General features: G+C 38.2%; 1 protein-coding gene across 3 annotated transcripts in view; it reads right to left on the reverse strand.

The window, feature by feature from the left end:
- Nucleotides 1-5,298: 5,298 nt before the first annotated feature.
- The window catches only part of col15a1a (collagen, type XV, alpha 1a), a 93,681-nt gene continuing 72,450 nt past the window's right edge, over nt 5,299-26,529 (reverse strand). For all 3 annotated transcript variants that reach the window (XM_017721393.2, XM_017721392.2, XM_017721394.2), the window contains 19 exons: nt 26,436-26,498; nt 25,668-25,757; nt 24,537-24,572; nt 23,825-23,878; nt 23,619-23,675; nt 22,304-22,363; nt 22,162-22,203; nt 20,002-20,023; nt 19,578-19,655; nt 19,100-19,125; nt 18,799-18,897; nt 17,856-17,994; nt 17,441-17,511; nt 15,351-15,479; nt 14,540-14,590; nt 13,691-13,753; nt 10,434-10,631; nt 9,416-9,525; nt 5,299-7,040 (listed from right to left, as the gene is read on the reverse strand). In XM_017721393.2, the coding sequence (XP_017576882.1) occupies nt 6,782-7,040; nt 9,416-9,525; nt 10,434-10,631; nt 13,691-13,753; nt 14,540-14,590; nt 15,351-15,479; nt 17,441-17,511; nt 17,856-17,994; nt 18,799-18,897; nt 19,100-19,125; nt 19,578-19,655; nt 20,002-20,023; nt 22,162-22,203; nt 22,304-22,363; nt 23,619-23,675; nt 23,825-23,878; nt 24,537-24,572; nt 25,668-25,757; nt 26,436-26,498 (1,647 nt within the window). In that variant the 3' untranslated portion in view covers nt 5,299-6,781. The remainder of the gene's footprint in view (nt 7,041-9,415; nt 9,526-10,433; nt 10,632-13,690; nt 13,754-14,539; nt 14,591-15,350; nt 15,480-17,440; nt 17,512-17,855; nt 17,995-18,798; nt 18,898-19,099; nt 19,126-19,577; nt 19,656-20,001; nt 20,024-22,161; nt 22,204-22,303; nt 22,364-23,618; nt 23,676-23,824; nt 23,879-24,536; nt 24,573-25,667; nt 25,758-26,435; nt 26,499-26,529) is intronic.

Genomic DNA, 26,529 nt, shown 5'->3' on the forward strand with positions numbered 1-26,529 from the left:
TATATAGCTACTGAAGTACTATTTAGTAATATGTCTATTACCGTATAACAAAAGGTTTCAATGAATATCTGCAGCAATAGTGGATAACTAACTGATTCCTTATTTGTTTTTCTCCTGGGGATCCCGATGGTTTTACTGCCTTTAAATATCCACCTGATTCTCACATGCAGACAGGAATGCTTGATGAAATGAAATGGCCAGGTCTCACCAGTAGGTCTTAACTTTTATTACTCACTTTTATAACTAAACAACAGTTTAGCCAGTTTGCATTGTAGTCAATGTAGTACAGTGAATAACAAGCCTAAGGCTGGCTTTACACAGTGAAACCTCAACTTTAGTTGATAAACACATGAAGCTAAATTTCATTTGAGTTGAATAATTTAAAGTGTCCTGTGTCCTAAACTGCATTAAACAGATAATCAAGACACCAATAATACATCATGTGAACACATTGAATATTACTTAATTTATATCACTAGGTCAATGGACAAGAACATCAAATAGATTTTATGATGTTATATTATATAACTGAAAATGAGATCCTCTGATGTCTTATCTTATTATGTAAGATTGGTAGTTTTTCATTTTGTTGGTTCCTGTGCCAAGACAACAAATAAATGTTTCTCAATAAATGTGTTTCTCAGGGCCAGTTTTTTGTAACCAGATGATTTAACTTGCCTACTAATGTTAACAGCTGTTTAAACAGCTGCTTGTACCAATGTTTATTCTTTTTTGTCAGCCTACTGTGATGGTGATCCACGCAGCTAGATTATTATTGCAGAAGGGGGGCTCCTCAATGAACTTGCTTTGCTTAGAGGAGTGAGGTGTCAAGTACAGCCATAATACAGACCTTCACTGGTCACCCATCCTCCTCTGATCGTTGGTAGTTGTCAGTAAATATGTTGTTTTGTGCCTAAATATTCACAAACACACACACACACACGTTATCTAACCTGCTTATCCCCCTGGGCCGTGGGGGTGCTGGAGCCTATCCCAGCATTCATTGGGCACAGGGCAGACCCTGTACAGGTCGCCATTCCATCACAGGGCAGACAAACACATTCACACCCACGCTCACACCCAGGGCCAATTTAGCACCTTCAATTCGCCTGACTGCATGTCTTTAGACTGTGGTTGGAATCCAGAGCACCCAGAGCAAACTCACGCAGACACAGGGAGAAGATGCACACTCCACATTGATTCAGTTATTGATTTGCAGAGAGGACAATTGGGGTTAAGTTGCCTACACTGCTGGAACTGCATGCCTCAAGAACCAGGAAGCGTGCAGAGAAGATCTCCATAGACCCCTCTCACCCCGGACACCACCTGTTCCAGCTCCTTCCCTCAGGCAAGCACTTCAGCCAGATGAGGCTATAATGAAGACATCGAGGCTATAATGAAGCTTCTTAACGCAAGCCATCACTCTCTTGAACAGTTAAAATATTACACAACTACAATATTCCAGCTTCAACAGCACTTCTGCATATACTGATATATAGTATCAAGTTCAACTCCATCCTCTGTTTATTCTAGCATCTTACTTAGCTGCCATATGACCCCACTTATATGACTGTCACCTCATGGATCCCTTTCTCTGCCACTATACACCCTTTAACTGCTGCTGCACTCAGCACTTTAACTTTAGGCTCATACTTTGCACATTGTAAGGTTTAAAGGGATGACTGTGTGTGTGTGTGTGTGTGTGTGTGTGTGTGCGCGTGTGTGTGTGTGTGTGTGTGTGTGCGCGCGTGTGTGTGTGTGTGTGTGTGTGTGTCTGAGTGAGTGATGGTAGGTTTTATTTTATTTTATTTTATTGATTTTATATTTATTTATCTTATTCCCTACATGTGAATGTCTGTCTGATACTGTGCACTGTCAGCTCCTGTAACCAAAACCAAATTCCTTGAATGCACACCTGGCCAATAAAGCTTGATTCTGATTCTGATTCTGGGTTATACAATGTTTTTGACTGCTTTAGTGGTGTATAATTAATTCAGTAACACCTGAATTACGAACAAGTCATCTGACATGCAGAGATGAGGTAATAGGCTGAGAAGATGACAGGAGAGAGGAAGAGTATTGGAGCTGATAGGTTTCTTATGGTCAAGTCTGATATACGTATTTAAAATATGACCTGACAATTAAATGCTAATATTATACCCTGCTAATCTCACTGTTCAATGCGATCATAACAAATAAGGCTCATTAAATTAGTAGATTAGGAGATATTTCCCTACTTTGCTGATTTTGCATGTTCAATATTGTTAATATATAGACAATGATTTTTGCATATGAACATACAAGATGAAATTAGATGGAAAAGGCCAATAAATAAAAGAAAACATGTTGCATTACACTGGTGTAGAATTTATTTCAAGCTGTGACTGTGGGCAATGTGATGTCGGTAGGTGACATAAGAGAGGCAATGCCAGTCTGAGGGTGGTAAACCTCACCAGAGTGGCCTCAAAAACAAGCGCACCCCTTGCCAGCCCAATTCCCACTGCCAACCATTTTAAAGCTTCTCACTCTGGACTCACTGAGCTACACACTGGTTTTAGGAGGTGCAAACTTGCTCATAAAATGACAAGCAGTTGGATGAAATCATACCACATTATTTCAAAACTTGCCTTTGGTGCTATTTTAAGCTCTACAAATATGTTCATGACCAAAACACAATGGTGTGACACTCCATTGTCAGACTGAGCAACCACAAGTAATTTATCAGCATTTCTAAGCTTTGTAAAAAAAACTCAACATTTACAGAGCTGGCCGACTTTTTTGGTTTAAATGTGTAATAACTCAATTGTTTTGTATTGTTTTCCATGTGGTTACAAAATGACCATTCTTAGCATTTGGAGTCCACAGATTTTAAAAAGTTTTTGGTCATTAACCCCTTAAATGGCCAGGGCCCAATGTTTTATTACACACTTCTATAACCTAAGAATAGCTCAACCAGTCTGCACTGAAGTCCCTGTAGTTACTGAGTTTGGAATTTTAAAGGGTTAAAGTTCCTTTTGCCCAGATATCTGCCCATAAGTCCATGCCAATTCAAATGCCCATATTTTCAATGTCATACAGTGGGGCAAAAAAAGTATTTAGTCAGCCACTGATTGTGCAAGTTCTCCTAACTTAGAAAAATGAGAAAAAAATCCAGGAAATCACATTGTAGGATTTTTAAATAATTTATTAGTAAATTATGGTGGAAAATAAGTATTTGGTCAATAACAAAAGTTCAACTCAATACTTTGTAACATAACCTTTGTTGGCACTGACAGAGGTCAAACGTTTCCTGCAAGTCTTCACCAGGTTTGCACACACTGTAGCTGGTATTTTGGCCCATTCCTCCTGCAGATCTCCCCTAGAGCAGTGATGTTTTGGGGCTGTCGCTGGGCAACACGGACTTCCAACTCCCTCCACAAATTTTCTATGGGTTTGAGGTCTGGAGTCTGGCTAGGCCACTCCTTTGTTGCCCGAGCGGTGTGTTTGGGATCATTGTCATGTTGGAAGACCCAGCCACATTCCATCTTCAATGCTCTCACTGATAGAAGGAGGTTTTGGCTTAAAATCTCACGATACATGGCCCTGTTCATTCTTCCCTTCAAACGGATCAGTCATCCTGTCCCCTTTGCAGAAAAACAGCTCCAAAGCAAGATGTTTCCACCCCCATGCTTCACAGTAGGTATGGTGTTCTTGGGATGCAACTCAGCATTCTTCTTCCTCCAAAAACGACGAGTTGAGTTTTTACCAAAAAGTTCTATTTTGGTTTCATCTGACGATCGAGGGAGATTATCAATGGTCTTGTATGTCTTCCATTTTCATACAATTGCTCCCACAGTTGATTTATTCACACCAACCTGCTTGCCTGTTGTAGATTTACTCTTCCAAGCCTGGTGCAGGTCTACAATTTTCTTGGTGTCCTTCGACAGCTCTTTGGTCTTGGCCGTGGTTGAGTTTGGAGTCTGACTGTTTGAGGCTGTGGACAGGTGTTTTTTATACAGATAACGAGGTCAAACAGGTGCCATTAATACAGGTAACGAGTGGAGGACAGAAGAGCTTCTTAAAGAACAAGTTACAGGTCTGTGAGAGCCAGAAATCTTGCTTGTTTGTGGGTGACCAAATAATTATTTTCCACCATAATTTACAAATAAATTCTTTAAAAATCCTACAATGTGATTTCCTGGATTTTTTTTCTCATTTTGTCTCTCATAGTTGAAGTGTACCTATGATGAAAATTACAGACCTCGCTCATCTTTCTAAGTAGGAGAACTTGCACAATCAGTAGCTGACTAAATACTTTTTTGCCCCACTGTACTGCACCAACAAAGCACCAATCAAACTGGAAATGGGAAGTAAAACATTCTTCCTCCAAGTCACATCAAGAAATCTTTCTGAGTATCATTTGTTCATATGTACTGCTGTTGATGGACTGGGGGAAGAACTGAGATAGAGATTGAAGGAATGTATAACTCTGTAATGTGTATTATATGTCACTGTGTTCAGTATTGTGTGTGGCTGTACAGTGATTGTATTTAGAACATTCTGTTTTGCCCGTTTTATTTATCCCTATATGGCCATACATGTCACTTGTCTCGTATAGGTTAGGCCAAATCTTGTCATCAGTCCAGTCTCTCCTTTGTTTTATAAGCTGGCTAGATGTCTGCTACCTGCGTGCAAGAATAACCTTCAGTGCTCCAGACATAGAACTAGTTTCCTGGTTTGGGTTGGGGTTTTTCAAGATGGACAGGACATAATAAACCAGAGGTCTCCAAGTCCAGACCTTGAATCCAGTTTACGATCCTGGATCTTGTAATCACTGGTGGGTTTGACACCAGGGGACCAATCAGTTCCATCAACAGTTCACTTAATTACCAGTGAGTACAATACCCAGGACTAGAACCTGGATTCAAGGCCCTGATTCACAGATCCCTGGATTTAATTAAGTACTAGATGGTCAAAAGAAAGGAACCAAGCTGTAGATGGACAGCAGACAGCAATGAATGCATTTAGTGTCATTCATTAGAAATGAAGGTACAAGAAAGGTTTCCTTGTCTGATGCCAGTCCAGTTCTCTTAAGAGGTGAATGGCTTTTCAAAGAACCATTTTCATAAATTAGATGTATGAGTGTGAAGAACTCATCAAAAGTAAAAAAACAAAACAAAACAAATAAAAAAAATCCTCCACATAATGTAAAGATTTTCAGAAGAACCATTAAATTTGTGGTGGACCTTTGTTTTGTTTTGTTGATTTTCTAAATGAAAAATGTTAACACATCTTCTACAATGAACACACTTCTGCATATTTTCATACACAAGAGGTGTTTATTTTCTGAATATAACAGATTGAGGAAAGAATGAATCATAAAATGTATCCTGTGCAAAAGTTTGTATATTTTATGTTTTGTTACGTTAAATGGAAACTAGAAATTGTGCAGCTCTATTCATGTACATGATAAACAGCATTAAACTTATTTTCACTTGGAAAAACAACAAAACCAATTAATTTGACCATTTTCTTTTGTATACAACTGTACCTATAAAAGGTTTTTCACATCTTTACATTCACAAGCATGGTGCCTTAGGGAACTAATGTTTTGTCAATGGCATCAAAACAACACTTTGTACCACCTTGTGAACCAAAAGCGTTCATCCGCGTAGCAGGGCCAGCTGTGTTTTCACAGGTGGCTGTTACATCAGGGAATTTACATATATATAGTAATATATATATAAGTAATTCCCCCCATTAATTTTTATATTTTTGTCAGTTTACTTTACTCTCCCTGTCTGACTGTTAAATAGTTTTTGAAATATTCACCTCGTGATAGCGCAAAGCTGTAGCATTCAACTTCAGACTTATTGCAGCTGGTAAGCCAGTTTATAGTGCTGTAAAAGGCTTTCAACAACAGCACTGCTATGAGAACATACTAAAACACAGTGTGATTACCATGCAGTCTGCTAATAAACTAGGCTGGCTTGAGAATATTGAATGAAATTTCTTCCCCTTTTCAAACATTAAATACATATGGCAGACATATGACAGCACAAAGTATTTGAAAAAGAGATTTTATTCAATAGGCACCAGTTAAAATAAAAAATACTCCTTCTCACTAAACACTGCTCAAGTTTTCTGTCCAAGAAATAGAAAAATACCAGAATAAGAGGACTTTTTTTTGCTCTCTGGGGAAAAAAAATCTGCAGTCACATTTCCATCAGCTTCAAAAATGGAATATAATTTGGTCAAGAGAGATGCTACAGAAAATATTTTCTTTCATTAAAAAGTGGAAAGAAAGCAGGAGCAGGAGTTCATCTGAACAACTGGAACTATAAATTACATATTCATCCTCAATCTTTTGACATATTTAGATTATGTGCGGTCAGGTATAAATAAAAACACTGAAATTAAATTAAATACTGACACATCTTTTGTTACTCAAGATGAAAAGATGATGTGATGTAGAAAAAAAAAAGACATCTGTGGATTTGGAGGATCAGAACTGGAAAAAAGAGAAAATGAAAATACAGTGCATCAAAATGACATGTTTTGGATTTGAGGCCCGGCGCATCCCTCTGCTAAGACACGGACATCACGCTGCTTTACATTCAGAGAAAAATGGCTTTGGTCTTGCTACTGATGTCCATGCGATCAAAACCTGATATATGAACCGCACACTTGTCGGCTTATTGGCTTCTGGACGACTCGATGTGGTCTTCGATCAACTTACGTATATTTACACCTTCTGGAATGTTGACGTTCTGCTGGCAGAGGCTGTAGTCTAGCACAGGCATTAGTATCTGTAGTGCCAGCGTCTGTGGCGATACTGTGCCCGTCTGAGCTCTTCGATGGTGTTGTGGTCAGGGCTGGTCTCGACGCACAGGACGATGAAATGGTTGGAGCAGCTGCGGGTTTGCTGACTCAGCAGGCCGCTGTAGAGGAAGGAAGCCTGACCGGTGATGGCCATGTCACCTGCCCTCCACGACTCACAGCTCTTAGCGTCCAGACGCCTGCCCCTCTCTGAGGAACCATGCCATACAGCCTTCTGCGGCCTGTGAAAAGACAATGTGTTCACAGACACAAAGATTAGAGTGTTGATTGGTATTTTTATTTGTTTCATTCGGTATTACAAAAAAAGAAGGAAACATTAAGTTACAGTAAAATAAGAAATGTACAGTTAATATACAATATATATATATATAATAATTTGAAATGTATAATTTGTTTCCCTACATTTGTTGGCGTTTCATAAGTGCAAGCCATCTGGTCAACACAACCGAACTGAAATCGATTTATCATGGTTTGATTGATTCTCAGGCGAAGTGTATAATCTGAACTAACAGCATAGTTCTCATTGCCCTCTCAAGGCCAAAGCTTTCATAAAGCTCATCAATCTCATTCAGAGACTCAGCCCCAACGGCTGCTTATCACACCAAACCATGGAGAGCAACTATTGCACCAATAGCTGACCGCACAGATCAGCTGGCTCTCCTCCAGAGAACTTCTTTAACTGGAAGCCACTTCTAATAAGAGTTTTGAAATTCAGCCTTAATATGAACGTAATGAAAACTCAAAGGAAAAAAGTTCACCGGCATCTCATATGACAACAAAACTCACTGGAAAACTTTCATGAAGGGACTTGGGAGGTCAGTGTGTGAGTAATACAATATGAAGCAATATCATCTATACCTGTATAAGCTGTTCAAATTTGACACAGCGTTTCAAATGTATTTAAGCAAGTCATTGCTGTCTGAACAAAACCTTTTGAACAAAATCAATTTACATTGTTACATTAAAAGTATAGAATGTCTTTTCATTCCCCTGTAAACTTATGTTGTTGCAGATATGAGGTTTTTGGGCCAGGATGGCTTGCCATCTTTGATGGAACCATGAACAATGAGTTATACAAGCAAATTCTAAAGGAAAATATCAGGATATCTGTTTGTGAGCTGTTTCAACATCTCTTGTGACCCCCTTGTGCTGCAATAACTGCAACTAAGCGTTATGTTGGTGGGTCACGTAGCAAGACAATGACCCTACACGAGTTGTTCTATCAAAGAATGGTTAAAGAAGAATAAAGTTAATGTTTTGGAATGGCCAAGTCAAAGTCCTGACCTTAATCCAATAGAAATGTGAAGCAAAACCCACCAACATAATGCTTAGTTGCAGTTATTGCAGCTAAAGGTGGTCACACCAGATATTGAAAGCAAATTGAAATCCAAACACAGATCATTTCATCAATAAATAAATGACCAAGTCTAATATCTTTGTCTCATTTGTTAAATTTGGTTCCCTTTATCTACTATTAGAATGTGCGTGACAATCTGATAAAGTTTTAGGTCAAATTTATGCAGAAATATAGAACATTGGAATGGGTTCACAAGCTTTTAAGCACCACTGTATGATAACAATATAAAATACTTTGGGCTAGTAAACCATACATGTGGTCTAGGCCATATTAGATTCATCACAAAGATCCACACAGCATCAATTCTGTAATATTAGCTGTTGAAAGATATTGAGGATACCTGTAGACCTTATCGGCCACCTCCTTCAGCTACATTCATTCATACCTCTGCTGAAACGGGAGCTGCCACATGGCTCAACACATGGCATGCCCGACTTCACAAACAGCCCTAAACAGCCCACTCGCTAACCCCAATTGCAGCTGTACTGTCTCCGCTTCCCCCGCCACACAGTACGAGAAGCTATATTTACTACTCTGAGGTATAAATAGACATAAACAGAGAAAGAAAGAGCAAAGCTTGTTGTAAAACTACGCTCATGGAAATAGATAGGTGCAGCCTCAGTCTGGTTTGTGGTTGGGCAGCCCTGCTTCTTTTAAACATTATTTCAGGGAAATGCTTTTGCAAGCTGGAACTGCATTAGATGTTCAGTGCAGGTTCTTCATAAATACAGGGGCAATCATTGTGATTGGATGCCACAAATAGCATCAGATCAAAGGAGGCTACCCTATATGGCTTACCCTATATAGATGACCAATCTACCTTCACAATTACCAAGACACAATCACAGCTTTCTGTTCTTGTACACCAGTAAAAGCTAACAAGTGCTGTGCTTCATTGTTGAAATAAGTTAAATGGACTGCTTTTGATCACCATCGCTAGACGAGCCACAAATGCTTTAGTGAGTCATACTGTATTGTTCCTTTTCAATGAAGCATAAAAGAAATAATAAGTGACACATATATCATGGCATAATAGCACTGACATATGATTTTCCATAATAGAGTATTAATATAATCCAATAAATCTCTCTTTAGGGCACAGCTTCAGTGATTCTCTTGCTAATACACCGACTTGGCGTGTCACTCTGTGAAGTACGGACCCTGTGATTAAGTTAAAAATGCACTGAGTCACTCTGAACTGATCGCCATCTTCGATTTGAATTTGGAAAGGCAACTGACCAGAAAGGATCGCTCATCACATCCCGGCCATCAAAGGAGTAGAGGGGGATCCCAGAGGGGAGGAGGTGGTTGGAGAAGATGCTCTCCCAGTTCTTAAACAGAACCTCACCCTGTGAAAGAAGACTCAACATCAGTGACTGAATCATCCATGCTTGCACTTCAAACTTGTTTGCACCAAGTTAGTTATGCCTGATATACTAAAATGAAATGCACATCACTTCATGCAGCTCGACGTATTATGTCCCATGAGCATCACAAGTACTTGAATGTTCTCAACTTTATCCAACTGGTTTTTGATGTGATGACAAAATGTTTGATTGAACAATTCTTCTTCTGAAAATGCCCTTTTCTAGTTTGTTAATCTAGTTCTTTGTCTTTGGTTTAGGAAATGAGTAACTATTCACTCTTTGCACCAAACTATTGCCATAGTGAGGCAGGCCAGTGCTGCAAGTCTAGTTGGTAAAGAACATCAAAGACAGAAGCTCAGTGTTTTGTGGGTGAAGCAGCTAAACAATGAGTTTTCCCTGAATCCTGAATTTATCCTGTATTTCACACCTTGGTAATAAAAGTAGAAGTTTAACAGAAGTTTGAACCCACTGACGGGCCCTGGCCATTTAAGTGGTTAAATATAATTACACAATTACAGGATGAATTATATAGTTAGTTTTATATATAGTAAGGAATTGCTTTTACATTCTACATGCCACTGGGCTTCAGCCTGCACAGCTACAAATGGTGTGAAAAGTCAGAAAAGAAAAATGCATTAATGATGCTGAAGTATATCAGTGGCATTAAGAGTTTATCACGTTAAAGTATTATTATCATGTTAACTTTGACACCACTACTTTTCATCAAATTCAAATCACACAATATCTCCTGCTCTACATACAAACACAAATGTATAATACAGATTAAAAGTTATCTATTATGGCACTAAATTACAGCATGGTTTGGTTAATACTGGCAATAATGTCCAACAGTTACCACATCTGTAGTAGAAAGAAGATGCATAGCCCACCCTGAGGTTAACGATGGGTAAGCTGGTGCGGTAAGGCGGCTGCACCACGTCAATCAGGTCCTGGAGGTGGTGAGAGAGGAAGGCTTTGTACTCATCCCGTATCCCCATGGCCTGAGCCTGCAGCCGGCACTGCCTATTCACCGAGTGGATGGAGCCCAGGTCACCAGTCAGAGGTGTGTTCAGGGCGACCAGCCTGAGCTGTGAGAGGGGTCAGCATGCAAATGATTAGAAGATCCTAGGGCTTCGTCTTAAACAGGCAGCCAAATGCGGGTTTATTTTCACACCATCAAGCTTGTATTTTCTTTCTTCTATATCTGATATGTCTGACATTTTCCTTGAAGTCTAAACAGGCGGAGAAATCACATCCAACCAGATCTTTCAAATTTTGATTTGGCTCACATTCATCATGTGCTGAACAGCCATTTTGGCAAATAATCACAAGCTGTCCTAGTAAAAACACACAAATGTTGTCAGGCAAATGGGAAGCAAATTAGATTGCAGTACTGGAGCCTGCGGTTCCTAAAAGAGCCCAAGAGGAACCCATGTAGTGTACAGGGCTTCAACTTGCTTAAAATGCTGCCAGACCACTTGCTCAAGTTTTCACAAGTAAATGTTTGTGGCAATAAAACAGTAATAATGTTACCAGAGCAACATCGTCTACGTGTTTTCACAGCTATCTGACAGATAGCTCTCGAGATTCACTCTGAAGATTGTTTTTGTGCCATGAAAATAACTTTTTTTCATCAAGTGTTTTTCAATTGTAAGTCAAAATTCACACATTTACTATTTTAATGAATCACTTGGTGCCTGTAACGCAGCGCTGTTTAAAAGCCTTGATACAGTGAGAGCAAGCCAGGCTAAAGTGCAGCCTCCACACAGCAGGGTTAGTTTTAACAGTATTACAATTAAGCTGCCCAAAGCAAACCATAAATGCCGTCCTTCTCACATAAATACAAACATTTTTTTTTTTAGGAACATTTTTAAATCACAGATTAATCAAAAGCGTACTACAGAGATAATGTTAATAAAACATATTTCAGTTTTATCAGGCTAGAATTTGCTGTTCTGTACATTTTTTTTCACAGGGTCTTTTCACTAATCATGCTTATTTCAATTCATATATTTTGATGCATTAAGGCTGGAAAGTGCCTTTTTGTTTTTTGTTTAAGCAACATAGAATTACACATGAATTAAAACTTTTAGCATCAACTTACCAAATCTAGTAAATGTTACAACTGGCTTTTCAGACTGTTAGCCCTTAAAGGGCAATTATACCATTTTTCCACAGTGTCAGTGTAATTCAGTTTCTGTGATATAAAAAAAAGTCACTCAGGGCACTTTGACGTGAAATAGTTAACTGTAGAGAAATTGACTAAAGCTGTCATGATTCAGAAATTTTAGCTGATGATTAATTGTCACATAAATAATTGTGATTAATGATTTAGTTGTCTGTTTTGTCATGTTACGCAACTGACTGTGAATTCTAATGACTGTGGAAAATAACTGCTGCCAGGTTATATAATTGTGATTATATCAAATAACTGCAATCAGGTGATGTAGGAATTGTGACAGGGCTAACACTGACTCAAAATTCTTTACAATAATGGTGACACGAACCAGCAGTTACAATATTCACAACACAAATACAGCCATTCTAATGGGTGAGGCTAGAGCTGGCTTCTGAGTTTATATATGTAATACTAATATATTTTGCCATTAAGGGATTTTAGGCTGAAACCTTTCCATAAACTATTGTAAAAGAATATTTCAGACATCAGGCAGCGTTTTTGTAACCATTTTATGTAATAACTCGTGATAACTTTCTGTGAGGTAGCTTTCAGCCGCATTGAAATCTTCAGCTGTCTGGTTCCTATCATCACCACTCTGAGGAGTTTTGACTAGGCAGGTTTTGCTAGCATGGAACATTTCACATCAAGCCATGCTGAGTAACTGTTCACATCTGAACAGTCTAACTATGCAGACATTTTGAAAAATCTGTGAAATTTTCTTTTAATCTCTGAGGAGTAAGATGTAACATTTCCACACCTACCACTTTCACCTGAATTGTTCTAAAATGATAGGTGCCCGAGACACAGATCGTTTTCATTTGTAGCTGAAAAGTGTTCAAAAAATGATTAAGTGTAAACTAAAATATGTTAGGCTGTGACTTCCCCTTACTAGGTGATAAACTGATCACACATATCCACATCTGGACATACACAAAGGCTTGTTTGGTTCTTGTATTGTTCTCAGGCAAACTCTTGCATGTCTATATAGAGCAAGTCCCTATTTACCCTGCTGTCCTCATCTTTAGTGACTTCTACAGACACAATCTTTCAACATGGACTTGCCCTGCAGCAAACCACTAACATAAACCTACACTGGCTGGGATGCCCATTCAACAGCGCTGGATGGACAGCACCGTAATTTATAGTCTAAAACTGGATCTCTGAAAACCACAGGAACACAAGCTAGAACTAAGCCAATGGTTTTCCCCAACAGCCTTCATACAAAACCATGACAAATGTTAAATATAATGTATTTCAGTCTTTGCAGAAGAAAAGAATAGCATGGGAAAGGTACAATATTTTGGCAGTACATGTACACACATGGCACAGATTTACAACTATTCAAAAACACAGTCATTTGAGTATTTCTGCAACGGCAAGAGGTGACTGGCGATAATGTAGCATCAATTCATCAATAGGAATTAGGGTACTGTGCAAAAGTCAGAGACCACCTTAATTTATTTCATTTTCGGTCACAACAGCCATCAAATATAAGCTATTCATTTCTCTGGAGATATTTCTAATAGGGGTACATACATAACACTCCACTTTCATACAGAGATTTCAAAACTGTAGTTAAAACAATTAAATAAGATATGGAGAAAATGGGACTCCTAAAAATAGACCTGGTAGACCACCAAAACTGTCACTATCAGATAAACAGTACTTAAGGCTTTCATATTTGAGAGAGAGGAGAAAATCAGTAGAAAATACAGCCAGCTTCTGAGACTGAACTTTGAAGGTGTGGGAAAATATTTCTGCAGATTTCTTTGCAAAACCGAAAACAGGCCTCCCAGGAAAAAAGGAAGCTGTTATAAATTTAAACAATGGATACTCTGAATACTGAAAAATGTGTACTTAATGGCTAAATGACAAATGAAGGGTGCTCTCTGACTTTTGCACATATTAAAACAGTGTGGCTCATGTGGAAACACATGCATTCAGACATGCACACACTTCCATTCTTACCGCACTTCGTGTGTGGATCGTAGGAGTATTGCTGAGTCGAGGGGTCAGCATTAAGGGGCCAGCCTATAGAGGATTAGAGAGGCATTTTTTACAGCTGACAAGGTCACTGTAGTGCACACACACACACACATTATTACACCCCAGTTCCTTGCCAGCTCTCCTCACTTCCTCTTTGTGTACACATCTCACAACCTGCATGACATGCAAATATTCCAGTCCATGATGGATTAAGTCTTCAAGTAGGGGTGGTCAATATGGCAAAAATACTGAAGATCTTCACAATACAAATGTGTGACACTTAAATTTGAAGGTAAAGAATGGTCCCAGAATCTATGGGCACAATTTGTTTTCTTATTTTTAATGTTTCAGGTACTGCATATCACTGCATCCAGTTAAGCAGAACCAGTTATGTTGCCTAACGACAGGATTTAAAAGGTCATTATTCCTTAAAACACAGCTAAACGAATTAATTAAGGGCTGTAAAACACTGCTTACCCATTTCCTTTCCTTTTTTTTGAAGACTGACCAAAAAGTGTGTCTGTTTTTGTTGATTTTTATTTTATTACGTCATTTGAACATGACATGTGTTCTTTATATTGTGTGACAATTTCATGATGAATGGACCTACAGAAATGCTCCAAAATGACTTGGAGTAAAACCTTTTTACATTAACTTACATTCAAAGTTAAGAATGTTTCTGCTTCCTTCTATAAAGTTATATATATTTTCTTAGAAAAATGACAATGCACAATTCAGCTGAACCCTATGCGGTATTATTAATAATTACAAACAGCTACTGTTTTATCAAGTTGCATGCATAAACTTTTTAATCAGGATAATGGAACTTACATCATCTTGTGAGAGGATTTGAGAAGGATACACCTCCATCAGCCCTCCGAGCTTGAGAGATAGAAAAGAGAAGAGCTTCTGATATATTGGTTCAGCAGTTTGAAATCACTTCGTTATATTAAATTGTTATATTAACAATTGATAATAATATGTTTTTTTAAATAATGTTTATGGTTATTAAAATCCAGAATAGTAGCTCACACAACACAAATATAGATATAATAAGCTAGACATCAGAAGGAATTTTAAATGATTTATTCAAAATTTCAAGCATTTTACAAACGTTATTAAATATATTTCAATTGTCTATTCACATTTAATTGCACTATTGATCTACTTCAAGATATGATCATCAGTTTTGAAATTAGGCGTTCTAAAGATTCATTTCATCAGAATGTTATTCTTGATGTTATACAGCTTTCTCAGATATTTTATTGTCAGCTACAGCTCTGTTCATCACGCTGGATCCTTGTTTTTTTTTTAAAGCTTTTAAATTTCACTCTAATTATTTAAAAACTGTGAAGTTCATTTGCACCTAAACTGGATTTATGTTATTGAAAATTTTGATTCTGAACAGTAATCCAAACTGCTGAATGATGTGGTGCATTTGTTGATATTTTTCATTAGATCTGTTTTCAACTGGGATCTCTGTTTCATCAATATTTGTTTCAATATACCATCACTGTTCATTTCAATACATATAAAGCATTATTACTAATAAAGTGATCACACACAAACATTGCACCACTCTGAGCCAAGGAACCACTCAGTGATACAGTATATATACTATAGAGTAATGAAAAAAGGTTACCTGAATCTCTCTCCACCCTCCTGAAACTTTGAGGTAGAGTTTTCCCGTATCTGTAAGCAAGGAGAACGTCCCAACTTCATCCAAGTATGAATCGCGCCTCATGGCTTCAAGACTTGAGTATTTCTTTACCTGCAATAACACCATCATCACCAAATGGATTAAGACCAATCAGTCATTTCAACAGAATGTCATTAATTGTAGACACACTATTTAGATACGGTATTCTCCATCTGACCCTCCAGCTGCCAACTTTAGCTCCACATTAGAGCTAAAACATCAGATTAGTTTTATGAATATTCCAGATCCAAAAGCCAACAGCGGAGGGACAGCTGGAAAAGAATATGTCAGTGTGCTATAAACTTTAAAACAATGTTTAGGCCAAAAATCTCACTTACACACATGTTGTCATCTAAATAATGGAAAAGTATGTCACATAGCAAAAAACAATAACAGCAACCAGAGGGGTCTTCAGCCCATGCGCCTTTGCCTTCAAACTGCCCTCAGAGTGCCCTTTTAGTTGATGTGTATTTTAATTGTCCTTTATACAGCCTGCTTCGGCTTTGTCCTGGGAACAGAGCTTGTTGGTCAGTTATATGTTCCACAAGCTTCATCACTCTTGAGCGCCCCCTCTGGTACAGAACTGGCCACCAATATTTTACCTTAATTACTCTGACTTGACAGGGATGCATGCTTCACCACTGTGGCTGGAAATCCAAATAATAAAGCATTTAAAATCTATTTAAGAAAGTATGGCTGTTTTATGTGGTCATTTTGATCAACAACCAAATCAATGACAATGAGGAGGTGCTACTAAATGACTATAAATTAAGTTTTATTATTGTAAAAAGATTTATACAAGGCTCTAATGAGCTCAAGCACAAAGCCTATAGCACTAAGATAGCATAGTGTGTATAGTTTTGGGGTTTCAGCAAATTGGGGTTCAAATTCCCACCTGGGCAGTAAATCTTGTACTCAGGTTGCCTTGGAAAAAACTACATCCCCTATAATTGGTTTCCTTTGAAATATGATCACACTCACTGTCCTTATTAAAGTTTTTGCAATATGCTGTCAATTAAAAATCATGTGATTCATGTTCATGTTGTCCTTTTTCCCCATTTATGCAGCTTCTTTTCTGCATGTGTCTGTGTCTTCATTTTTGTTGTCTTTTTTACATAACTTGTGAATACCAGCTGCCCTTTACACTGTGTGAAATTTTTATGATGAATGACAAAATTACTTACATATAAATCTTGTTCTATTTACTTTTAACATGGAAAGTTAAAGGGTCCATATCATGGAAAACCAAACCTCACTTGCTTTTTTGAAATAAAGGAGTTTGAAGTAACATGTAAACACTGTTAACGTTTCAAAACATACCCTCCACTACCCAGTCCCCACAGTCCATATAGGGCAAAGAATATGCAAAAACAGCCTGTTATGAATTCAATGTTTTTGAGATCTCAGAAGAGCCAACTCATTTTCATCTATTTACATATTCATTCAACAGCAGTTTAGCCCCACCTCTTCACTCTGATATTCCGGAGTGTTTAAACTCTAGAGAATGTTTAAGCTCCCCAAAATACAGGGAAGCCAATCAGAAAATATTTTATATCAGTCTTAAAGGAACAGTAACAAAAACAGCCTGTACAATTCTAAGAGACAAAATAAGGATGAAAAAATGTCATGTCAAAATGAATTCTAACCATTTTTGGTACATGAATCCAGACAAATGATTTAAGTGAGCATCAAGGAAAGTTTATTCCTTCTTTTAAATATATAACCGCATGCCATACAAGCAAGACTACTTGAGATTTTGAGGCAAGTATGTGATAATTTAAGAATGCAGTGTGCAAAATAATACATGGCGACTATAAGCGCTCACTACAGCTAGCTATAATAGCCTCATAGCTCTAGAGCACAACTCAAGATGCAAACTTTGGACCTGTCTTGGCTCACTGAATATTTCTGTGGTAAGGAGGAAATTGTGTGATTTTTGGCTGAAACACAGCTTAATGAAGATACAGTAATGTGTACTACAATGTTTTACAGTACTGACATATAATACATCTAATTACATGGGTGTCACTCACTGAGCCAGAGACAGCAGCAGCTTGTCCTGGGGGACCGGCAGGACCTCTTGGACCGGGTGGGCCAGGAAGAGCTGAGATGACAAGAAAACATTCATTCTCAGCACTGACGTTCATCAATGGGACATCTTTTATCAGCAGATAAAGAGAGTTTAAAAGAGTAATATAAAGATCACTTCCAAGAGCCATCATCATTATCAAGACGTTTTGGCTGATAGAGGCACTGATTTGGTACATCAAGCATGAAAATCATTAGCAGTATGTTTAGTTCTGAGCAGATGGCTTTATGGCTCAGCTGGCCAACAGATGGACAATTATAATTTCTTTTGAGGTGTGTGCCTACAGATCCTCAAATGTACCACATGTGAAAACTGAAAAAGAGACATAGGCAGAAACGCTGTAGTGTTTTATTATTTACCACTGTAGCCAGGTAGTCCAGGAGGTCCAGGAGGCCCAGGGGGTCCAGTGGCACCTGCTCGCCCAATGCCAGGAGTACCAGGGGGTCCCTGAGGCCCTGCACGACCAGGGGGCCCAATGATGGCTTCTCCTTTAGGTCCCTTCAGAGATAAACAATAAACTATCTGAACAAGGTCATAAATCATATATTGAGACAGCCTGTGAATGATAATCGGTTTATGTATTGTCAGCCGCTGCCACTGCGCTGTGGACTGGCAAGCTTTCATTATTTATGCTTCAAATGCAGTCATGAGTTTTCAGCGTACAAATGGAAATTATTTACTTGTTGCATGTCATACCATTTAATTTGTATTTGTGAAGCAAAAGAACAAACCAAACCAATCTCTATCATTATTTTCCAGAGAGTTTTGCACCTCATTTTTCAGTTTTGTTTCTGCATGGATTCTTTTTCATCTCTGAACGAAGGCTCACCAATCCATCCATTTATAATTACATGAGGCAACGTGGCAGTGAGACATTAGAAGGCGGTTTGTCATCATGGCAATTAATTTTCACAAAGGCAAATCAAACATGACTTTCCCTGAGTCAGAAAGACAGATCAAACACGCTTTGAGATGAGGGGGACTGGGTGTGTGCAAGTAGGAGAAACAGAGATAGAGAAAAAATATGATTGAAAGTGGGAGACATAGACAAAAAGGGAGGGGAAAAAAGTGTAAAGGAGAGAAGAGACAAAAGGAGAAGAAATGGAGATGGGAGAGATCAGAGAGATAAGAAAGAGAGATAGAGTGCAGGAGAATAAAGGCGGGAGAGAATATGCAATAAATCTATTAAGAAAGGTCAGTTCTATCAGATTGGATTTATCTCTATGATTACTCAATTTAAAAAGCAAATACTCTATAAGGTCATACAGAAATGGTGCTACGTGCATGTGTGTGTTTACTCACCACCAACCCGGATCTTCCAGGTAGTCCAGGTGGCCCCGGCATGCCGGCCTCTCCCTTCTCCCCTTTCTCTCCCCGGAAGCCCAGGTCACCCTTCTGCCCCTGTCATACACATGCAGGAATGTAAACACGGGCCAAAACACAAGAACACATGCAGCGTTCAACACCACTCATAAGTGCTCCCCAAATAAATGCAGACACAACAAAAAGGCGCTATGCAGGTTTAAACTTCTAACACAATTTCACTCAGTCACGGTCTGGTGACTTGCATCAAAGTCAAATGCGATAAACCTTTTAGACTCACCGTGCTCCCCGCTCCCAGCGTCGGAACTGTGATGGAAAAACCCAAAGCTCATAAACACATTCAAACTGATGGCTCAATCAGTTACAATAAACAAGCGATAATAACAGCAGAGTTCTGAGAGACTTGTAAGCAGTTTCATGAAGGAGAAACATTGGCAATAATGTGATTGTAATGCACTACTGAGAGTTGTTGCTGTCATAAGAAAAACTTTGTATCAGCCTTGAAACAGAACGTTCTGCCAAAAGGGAAAAAAAAAACATTCTTAAGATCTTTTATTGCAACTCATAGAAATATGTAAAAGTGTGTTTTTGAAATTTTCTATTAGTCCTTTTATCACAAAATGTTCACCCAATTTAAAAGCCAGTCAGGATCAATAATAAAAACCTAAATAAATAAATAAAAACAAACTATGAGATTTTCTTATGACAGTAACAATCCATATGATTCATATGATTGAGGGCTTTAGGCAGTGACATACTTGTAGGTCCAGGAGGCCCTGGGAGACCCCTTTCGCCCTTCTCCCCTTTGACTCCCGATGATGAACAGTTAGCTCCCTCTTTAGGTGAAAAATGGGGTAAGCAAAAAATCAGAAGAAGCAACATCTAAGCAAAAAATCATCAACATTCCACTCTTTAAGAAGATTTGAAAGCACTGATATTGATCTGACAGCACTGATAATCTAAAAGCCTGATTTTTTTTTCTTTTTCCATTTGACTAGTTTTGAGGTATTAGTGTTAACTATATCTGACAGCATCTTTTCATTGTTTTGGCATTTTTTTGCCTGATTAGATTATTAGAGAGAGAGTTCTTTTGAACTGACTCACTCAGTCAACACATTTAGTGACAGCTGAATCTGTAAACAATGATCTGAGAAGGTAAATCAATAAGACTTTAGAACTCACCTGTAGCAGAATCTCCATTGATCTGTACAAACCCAGTGAGTGAGAAAAACACAGAGAGTCAGGATGAATGGCAGTGTTTGAACAGTAGTAAACAAAGCGGTGTTAATCTGAACAGAATGATTTTGGAGTGAACCCATCTGGGACAGAAATCATGCACTGGACAAACAGAATATTTAGTTCACTGAGCTGAAAAGGAAAAAGCACAGATGTGTTCTTATGAAATGCGAAACACTTGCGTTATGTGCACTTGTGTTTCTCATCAGACAAAATATGGAGTTGTTATTTCTTCAGTAGTAGTACCAAGTCTTGCGTAGAAAACATATTGGAGAAACTGAGAAGTTACTGAGGCATTGTTCTGTTGTTTGAATTTGTAACTACAAACACATTTGCTCTATAAATATAAATACAGTGCTGTGCAAAAGTCAGAGACCACCACTTCATTTCATTTTCAGTCAAAACAGCCATTAAGTACAAGTTATTTGTTTTTCAGAGTCAGCTGAAAACATATATTTACAAGATTACCCAGAAATTTGTAGGCAGCTTAGGTGTGTTTGGGTAGTTGCTTATGCGAATGTGTAGGGGAACATAATGTCAGTCACTCTTTTGTGTTTTTGTTGGGGGGACACAGTTGTAATTGTTTGGTTTAAAGATTGGAAGGACGGTAGAGTTAATGTGTCAGTAGGGGGCACACAAGTAAAGAGTGGACAAAAATGAAATACTGATAGATTTGACACGAAATAAACACATAATTGCTTTTTTCTAACATTGAAAAATAAATAACTTTTACTTTACGGTCATTCTCAGAGGAAACTGAATAATGAAAAGTTTGGTCTCTGTTTTCTTCATAGCACTGTATACACGTGCACATTTTTTCTTTATTCACTTTCCAAATTTTTGCTCAAATGTTAGACACATATTAAATGGCCACAAAGAAACAAATAAACACAAATATTGTGTATACAAAATATATCGCTGTTGTCTGAAGAAAATCTCCAAAACAATAACTTTACAGGAAAAGGAAAAAACTCACTTAATTTTAATATAAGTCAAAGGAACCAGAATTTTTTCCAAGTCATTTTGGGTCATTTCTTTTGGTCCATTCATCAGGAAATTTACACACAACATGAAAGGTAGCAGGCATTTTCAAATGATGTCAAAAACCTTAAAAACGACAAAAATGGAGATATGTGCTTTTCTTCTGACAACAGTGATATACAAGTATTGGAAACTTCCACAAAGGATTTCCACATATTCTTGTTAATGTTCGATGATGTAAGAACACACCAATATCCAGAACATTAGTTTATATAAGTGTTTCCTTGAGAGAAGGATGACATTTTGTTAGTTCATCTCACAGAGTGACACCAAAAGAGAATCAAACCCATGTGTATCTGACATGCAGCATGCTGGGAGCATATCAGTACTGATGCATTTCAGGGTATGGACTATGAAGAGGGAAGGCCATATTTTCAAAGCAACTTCATGGACTACTTCAGACTAGTGCTTTTCACTCTTGCAGAGCCTTAGTACGGCACTATTTAGTGTTTTCCCTGTTCTTCCACACCTGTTTCAGTTCATCAGGTATTTACAAGCCCTTAATGAGCTGAATCTGATGTGTTGGAGTGAGGGAAAACCTTAACTTTGTGCTGTGGCTGGCTAAAACCGGGCGCAAAGAATGTTGCATCACACTATAAAATAAAGGGAGTGGTCCAAATATGCCATCAATTAAATCAGCCATTTGAGGGTTGGAAACATAAAGTTCTCATCCATTGTCCATGAGACAAAGATGTGGTTAGATTTTAAATCAAACTTACTTCTTAAACTGACACAGACAGACTTGGGATTCTCTAACTACTGGATGTTTTACGAATCCATGCAATAGTAGTTAAATGGGAAGATGAATGGTTGAAAGACAAAGCTATGTCATATTAAGCTCCAAATATGTGGTGCTTTTGTCAAATGAACAAGCATGGAGAAACAAAATGAGTCTGATCATGAAGACAGTTGTAACTAACTGTGAAATAATTGAATTCAGTGACTCGTCTGCACCCTTTTTGACAAAAGCGCCACGTATAGGGCCTGGTCAAACTGTGACTGTGAGGCATTCTCTGAAGATGAGACTGAGGTCAGTCCATGTGCCACACACAATCAGTCACTTACGGGCTTTTTGCAGTGCGGCCGAGGAGGAATCGGGAACACTGTCTATAAAAACGTGAAGGTAAAGTAGACACTGAGCACTGAACAGTTACATTTCCACATGAGCCAGATAAAGAGACAGAAATATATAAGAAGTCACGCTTACTCCTTTAGGACAGGCAAATATTCCGGGACGTCCAGGTGGGCCAGGAGGACCAGGTGGTCCCTTTCAGAGCCCAAGGGTAGAAGGATGGATAGGCAATACAAGAACAAGAGTGTGAGAAAACATAATTTAGCTTACAATGTGATTTAAAGCAGGATTCAAGGCACTAGAATCTGTAGAATGTTGTCCATCCATTTTATAATTGTTATTTTATGTACTGTTTATACAACTATTTTTCTGAAATTAAGCATTTTAAATGGGAAAATACTTCTTTTCACTACTTTTAGATACCAAAAATAGTCAACATACTAATTTCTACATTTCTATAACACAGAATAAATAGTATATATAGATTATCCCTGACAGTGTGAACATACCAAGCTTTGAATAGCTAATCATTTACAGAAACAGAAATATTTTCATATCCTCAATGCTTCTGTCTTATATGACACCATAATTCTCAGATCTTTCATAAATGCCTTTAAGGACCAGAGTAAAACAAAAAAAAGTGTTCAAACAACATGTCAGGTTAAGAAAGACTTAATAGGAAGCTGAGAGTAGTGAGTTTATATCTGCTATTAATTGACACATAGACATGTGCTACAACCAGCTTGTTAAAAGCCATCAAAACAGTTCTGTTTACAGGATGTTTCCTAGCTGCATGTGATGGCAGGCTGTTGTGGTTGTAGAGTTGCTTGTCCATGTGGTTGTTTGGGCAAAAGTATTCTACTAAGATTCATTACATGTTTAGACTCTGCCAAAAGTCAGAGAAAATCAGAGAATAACAGGGCAATTTGCAGCAGAAAAGTGAATTTTGTAAAGTGCTTTTTGCTAAAGCCCCACACTTTGTTTTTTAAAACTGAAAGGGTAAACCCATTTCTTATTGGTTCTTATCGTGATTAAGGCTAAAGTTGGGTTCAGGGTCAGATATAAGACACATGTAATAAGATTCTTATAACATACAGGTGAAAATTAGCATAGGTCACTTACATGCATATAAACTATATCGCTGCTGTCAGAAGAAAACCTTGTAGTAAAACCTTATCTCCAAAATAGTAACTTTACAGGAGAAGGAAAAAACATACTTTACTTTCAATGTAAGTCAATGGAACCAGAATTTTTCCCATGTCATTTTTGGTCATTTCTTTTATGCCATTCATCATAAAATTTACAATGTAAAGAGTAACAGATACTTTCAAATTATGTCAAAAACTGAAAAATGCCAAAAATGTAGATACAAAGTTTTCTTCTGACAGCAACGATATATGGAATGTATATGAGACATACTCTATATGGGACATGTATATGGAATACTCACCAGTAGTCCAACTGAGTCTCCTTTTTCTCCCTTGCGTCCGTTTAAACCTGGACGACCCTACCATGAGACAGGGAAGCCATCTAAATCTCAATGTACAAGCTACTTTAGTCATAACATTGAACCAGGTTTGGAAGAAGAGCATCCACAAACTAAACAGGCACCCCATTAAGTCTGAGTTTAGGTGATGGAATGTTAAAGAAACTTACTGGACGCCCAGGAAGCCCAAATTCCCCCTTAGGTCCAATTGGTCCGACAGGGCCCTGTTTGATTGAGCCAAACACAGAAATATGATGATCTTGAAACTCTAATCAACACCACAGTGTCTATAACAGGTGCACAGCCAAATGAAGGCAAGCTGCGATAGAAGATCATGCCAGAAAACAGGCCGACTGCTCCACACTGACTCCACTCTGTTGCTCCAGTACAGGGCAACATTGGCCTCTTAACTTTTTCCAAAACATTTTGAACAGAAGCAGCTGTAGCCATACAACAAAAGCTTGGGAAAAGAGGAAAAGACTTCAAACTAGAGCCTGGAGAACACAATAACAACCACTAACAACAGGATTACCACCATGTAGTGCTGGGTGGTACTGATCAAATGCAATATCAAGATATTTTCTATACCAGATAGTATTTACATTTGCATGAAGTTAATTGATCCATGAGTCCTGATACTGGCATATCCATTTTTGATTGGACAGGTCTATTCTGTTTCCTCAAAATTATACTAAAGGGGGCTTTAGACAGTATTTAAAATGTTATTTAAACAGAAAGCAAACATACTGTTTATTTCTTCCTTATGTATTTTAATAGCAAACTACATACATTTTTGTTAAGGAAATATTAGCTACCTATCAGTATTGCTGTTTGACACCAGTACTGAAATTATATGCAGATACAGATGATACAAGCACCTACCATAATTCCAGGAGGTCCAGGAACGCCACATTCACCCTAGAAACAGAATACGTGAGTAAATTACGTGGGTCCTGGAGGCCATATGGACACAGACTAACGTATAATACAGTTTTCCACCACTACCTACTGTTTATTTTGGGAAGACATGGTCTCTAATTATGACTACATACATGACAGAATTTCCAGCAGGGAGACAATGATGTTCATATTTATAGCGTCCAAACAACAACATGCTCTCCTGTAAATATTAGCATTGCAATTTTTCTGAACCAAGCTAAGACCACCAGACAATTATAATCTAAGAATCAGAACATGAAGATGAAGTAAGCAAAGAAACTAGGGATATCGTAAATAGCATTTTAGCTTGTAAATAGTGTGTTAGCTTGAGGTTATAACTTTAGCTTGTGTCCAGAGCAGTGATTCCCAAACTTTCACAACTCAGGATGGCTCAACTGACCACAAAAGCTTTCCTGGCCCACAAGAAGTGGCCAAATAATTTCACATGCAAGCAAATATACACAATAATAAGTAGTAGACTGTCGAATTTCACTTTACTGTATAATCAGGCAACGTAATAAACACTTATACACAATAAGAATCTAATTTTGTGTTAGTAGCTATTTATCCTTCATGGGTAGTTTCAATAAAACCAAAAAGAGATGTATTTTACATTGACTTGCACTATAAGTTAAAAATTTGCAGTGCTGAAAAATGTATTGCATCAAGACACTACTGTATGCAGTTTGAGCGGATTGACAGAATTTTTGGGGATGTGTTTATGGAAAACATTTGGGTGACGATTAACTGAAAATCGTTAACAACCTTAACCTTGTTGCCTGAGCGCTAAACTAAAGAAGAAAAACATTAACACTAAACATGTTCTGGCTGATTGATTACATCTGGGGTAAGTGGAGATTTTTGTCTAACCACTCCTTTTAGAGACAGGGCATGCATGAACACATGCACCTGCTGATGAGTTTAAGGGGCTAACTGATATAAGACTCATTTCATTATTCTAGAATGCATTCATATATGCATTCATAAATGCTATTACAATGATCTTCAGTTACAAGAAAACAGACCAAGCCGTCCCTGTAGATATCAACAAAAATAGAGTTATTATTGTGTCACCTTGATTCCTTTCGGTCCCTGTGGCCCAGTCACGTCAGACAACAGCGATCCATCTGTAGCGATGCTGATGCATGGCTCTCCTTTCTCACCCTATACACATGTGTGTGCACACAAAAACATGAAAACAGGCACATACAACCTGCCAAGCTTCATGTATGTTGTCTGTAAACATATGCAGACAAGGTAATATACAGTACAAGAGCCCACTGCAACCTGAATAAACACACACAAACATGCAAGCGTGTACACACATATACACACACACACACACACACACACACACACTTGCAGGTTAATACAAACCATATGACACAAAAACACCCCAGGGTCTTCTAACAGGGGTTAGCATTGGGTAACAGTTTCATTCTCATTTTTGAGCTGGTCTGGACTGAATTTGCTGGTGTATGATGTGTGTGTGTGTGTGTGTGTGTGTGTAGAGGGTCTGTCTGGTAGTCATTAAGTTCTTACACATCAATGCTTTGTACTCGCCAGCAGCTCAATATGGAGGTGCTCTTTAATCTTGAACGAAGTGGTTCATTTCACACACTCTTTACCGATCACAATCTAACAGGTTTAGACTGAGATTATGGCATTCTCAGGAGAGTGAGATTATGATACATCAGCAGACCGATAGCAAACAATGTCAGAAAAACAAGCTGGGTGACTAAAAGTCAAATGTCTAGGATTTTCAAACAGACCAGAATGGATTTCATTTGTGATTCAGTGCCACACGCCACTTGGGACAGCTTTCTCCTACATGCCCCTTACCTTTAACCCTGAGGGGCCCTGCAAGCCTGGGATTCCAGCATCACCTTTTGGACCTCTTGGCCCCTAAAAGAAACACAAAATGAGAGAAAATATG

The sequence above is a fragment of the Pygocentrus nattereri genome, chromosome 3, assembly GCF_015220715.1.
Source record: "Pygocentrus nattereri isolate fPygNat1 chromosome 3, fPygNat1.pri, whole genome shotgun sequence".
Taxonomy (NCBI): Eukaryota; Metazoa; Chordata; class Actinopteri; order Characiformes; family Serrasalmidae; genus Pygocentrus; species Pygocentrus nattereri.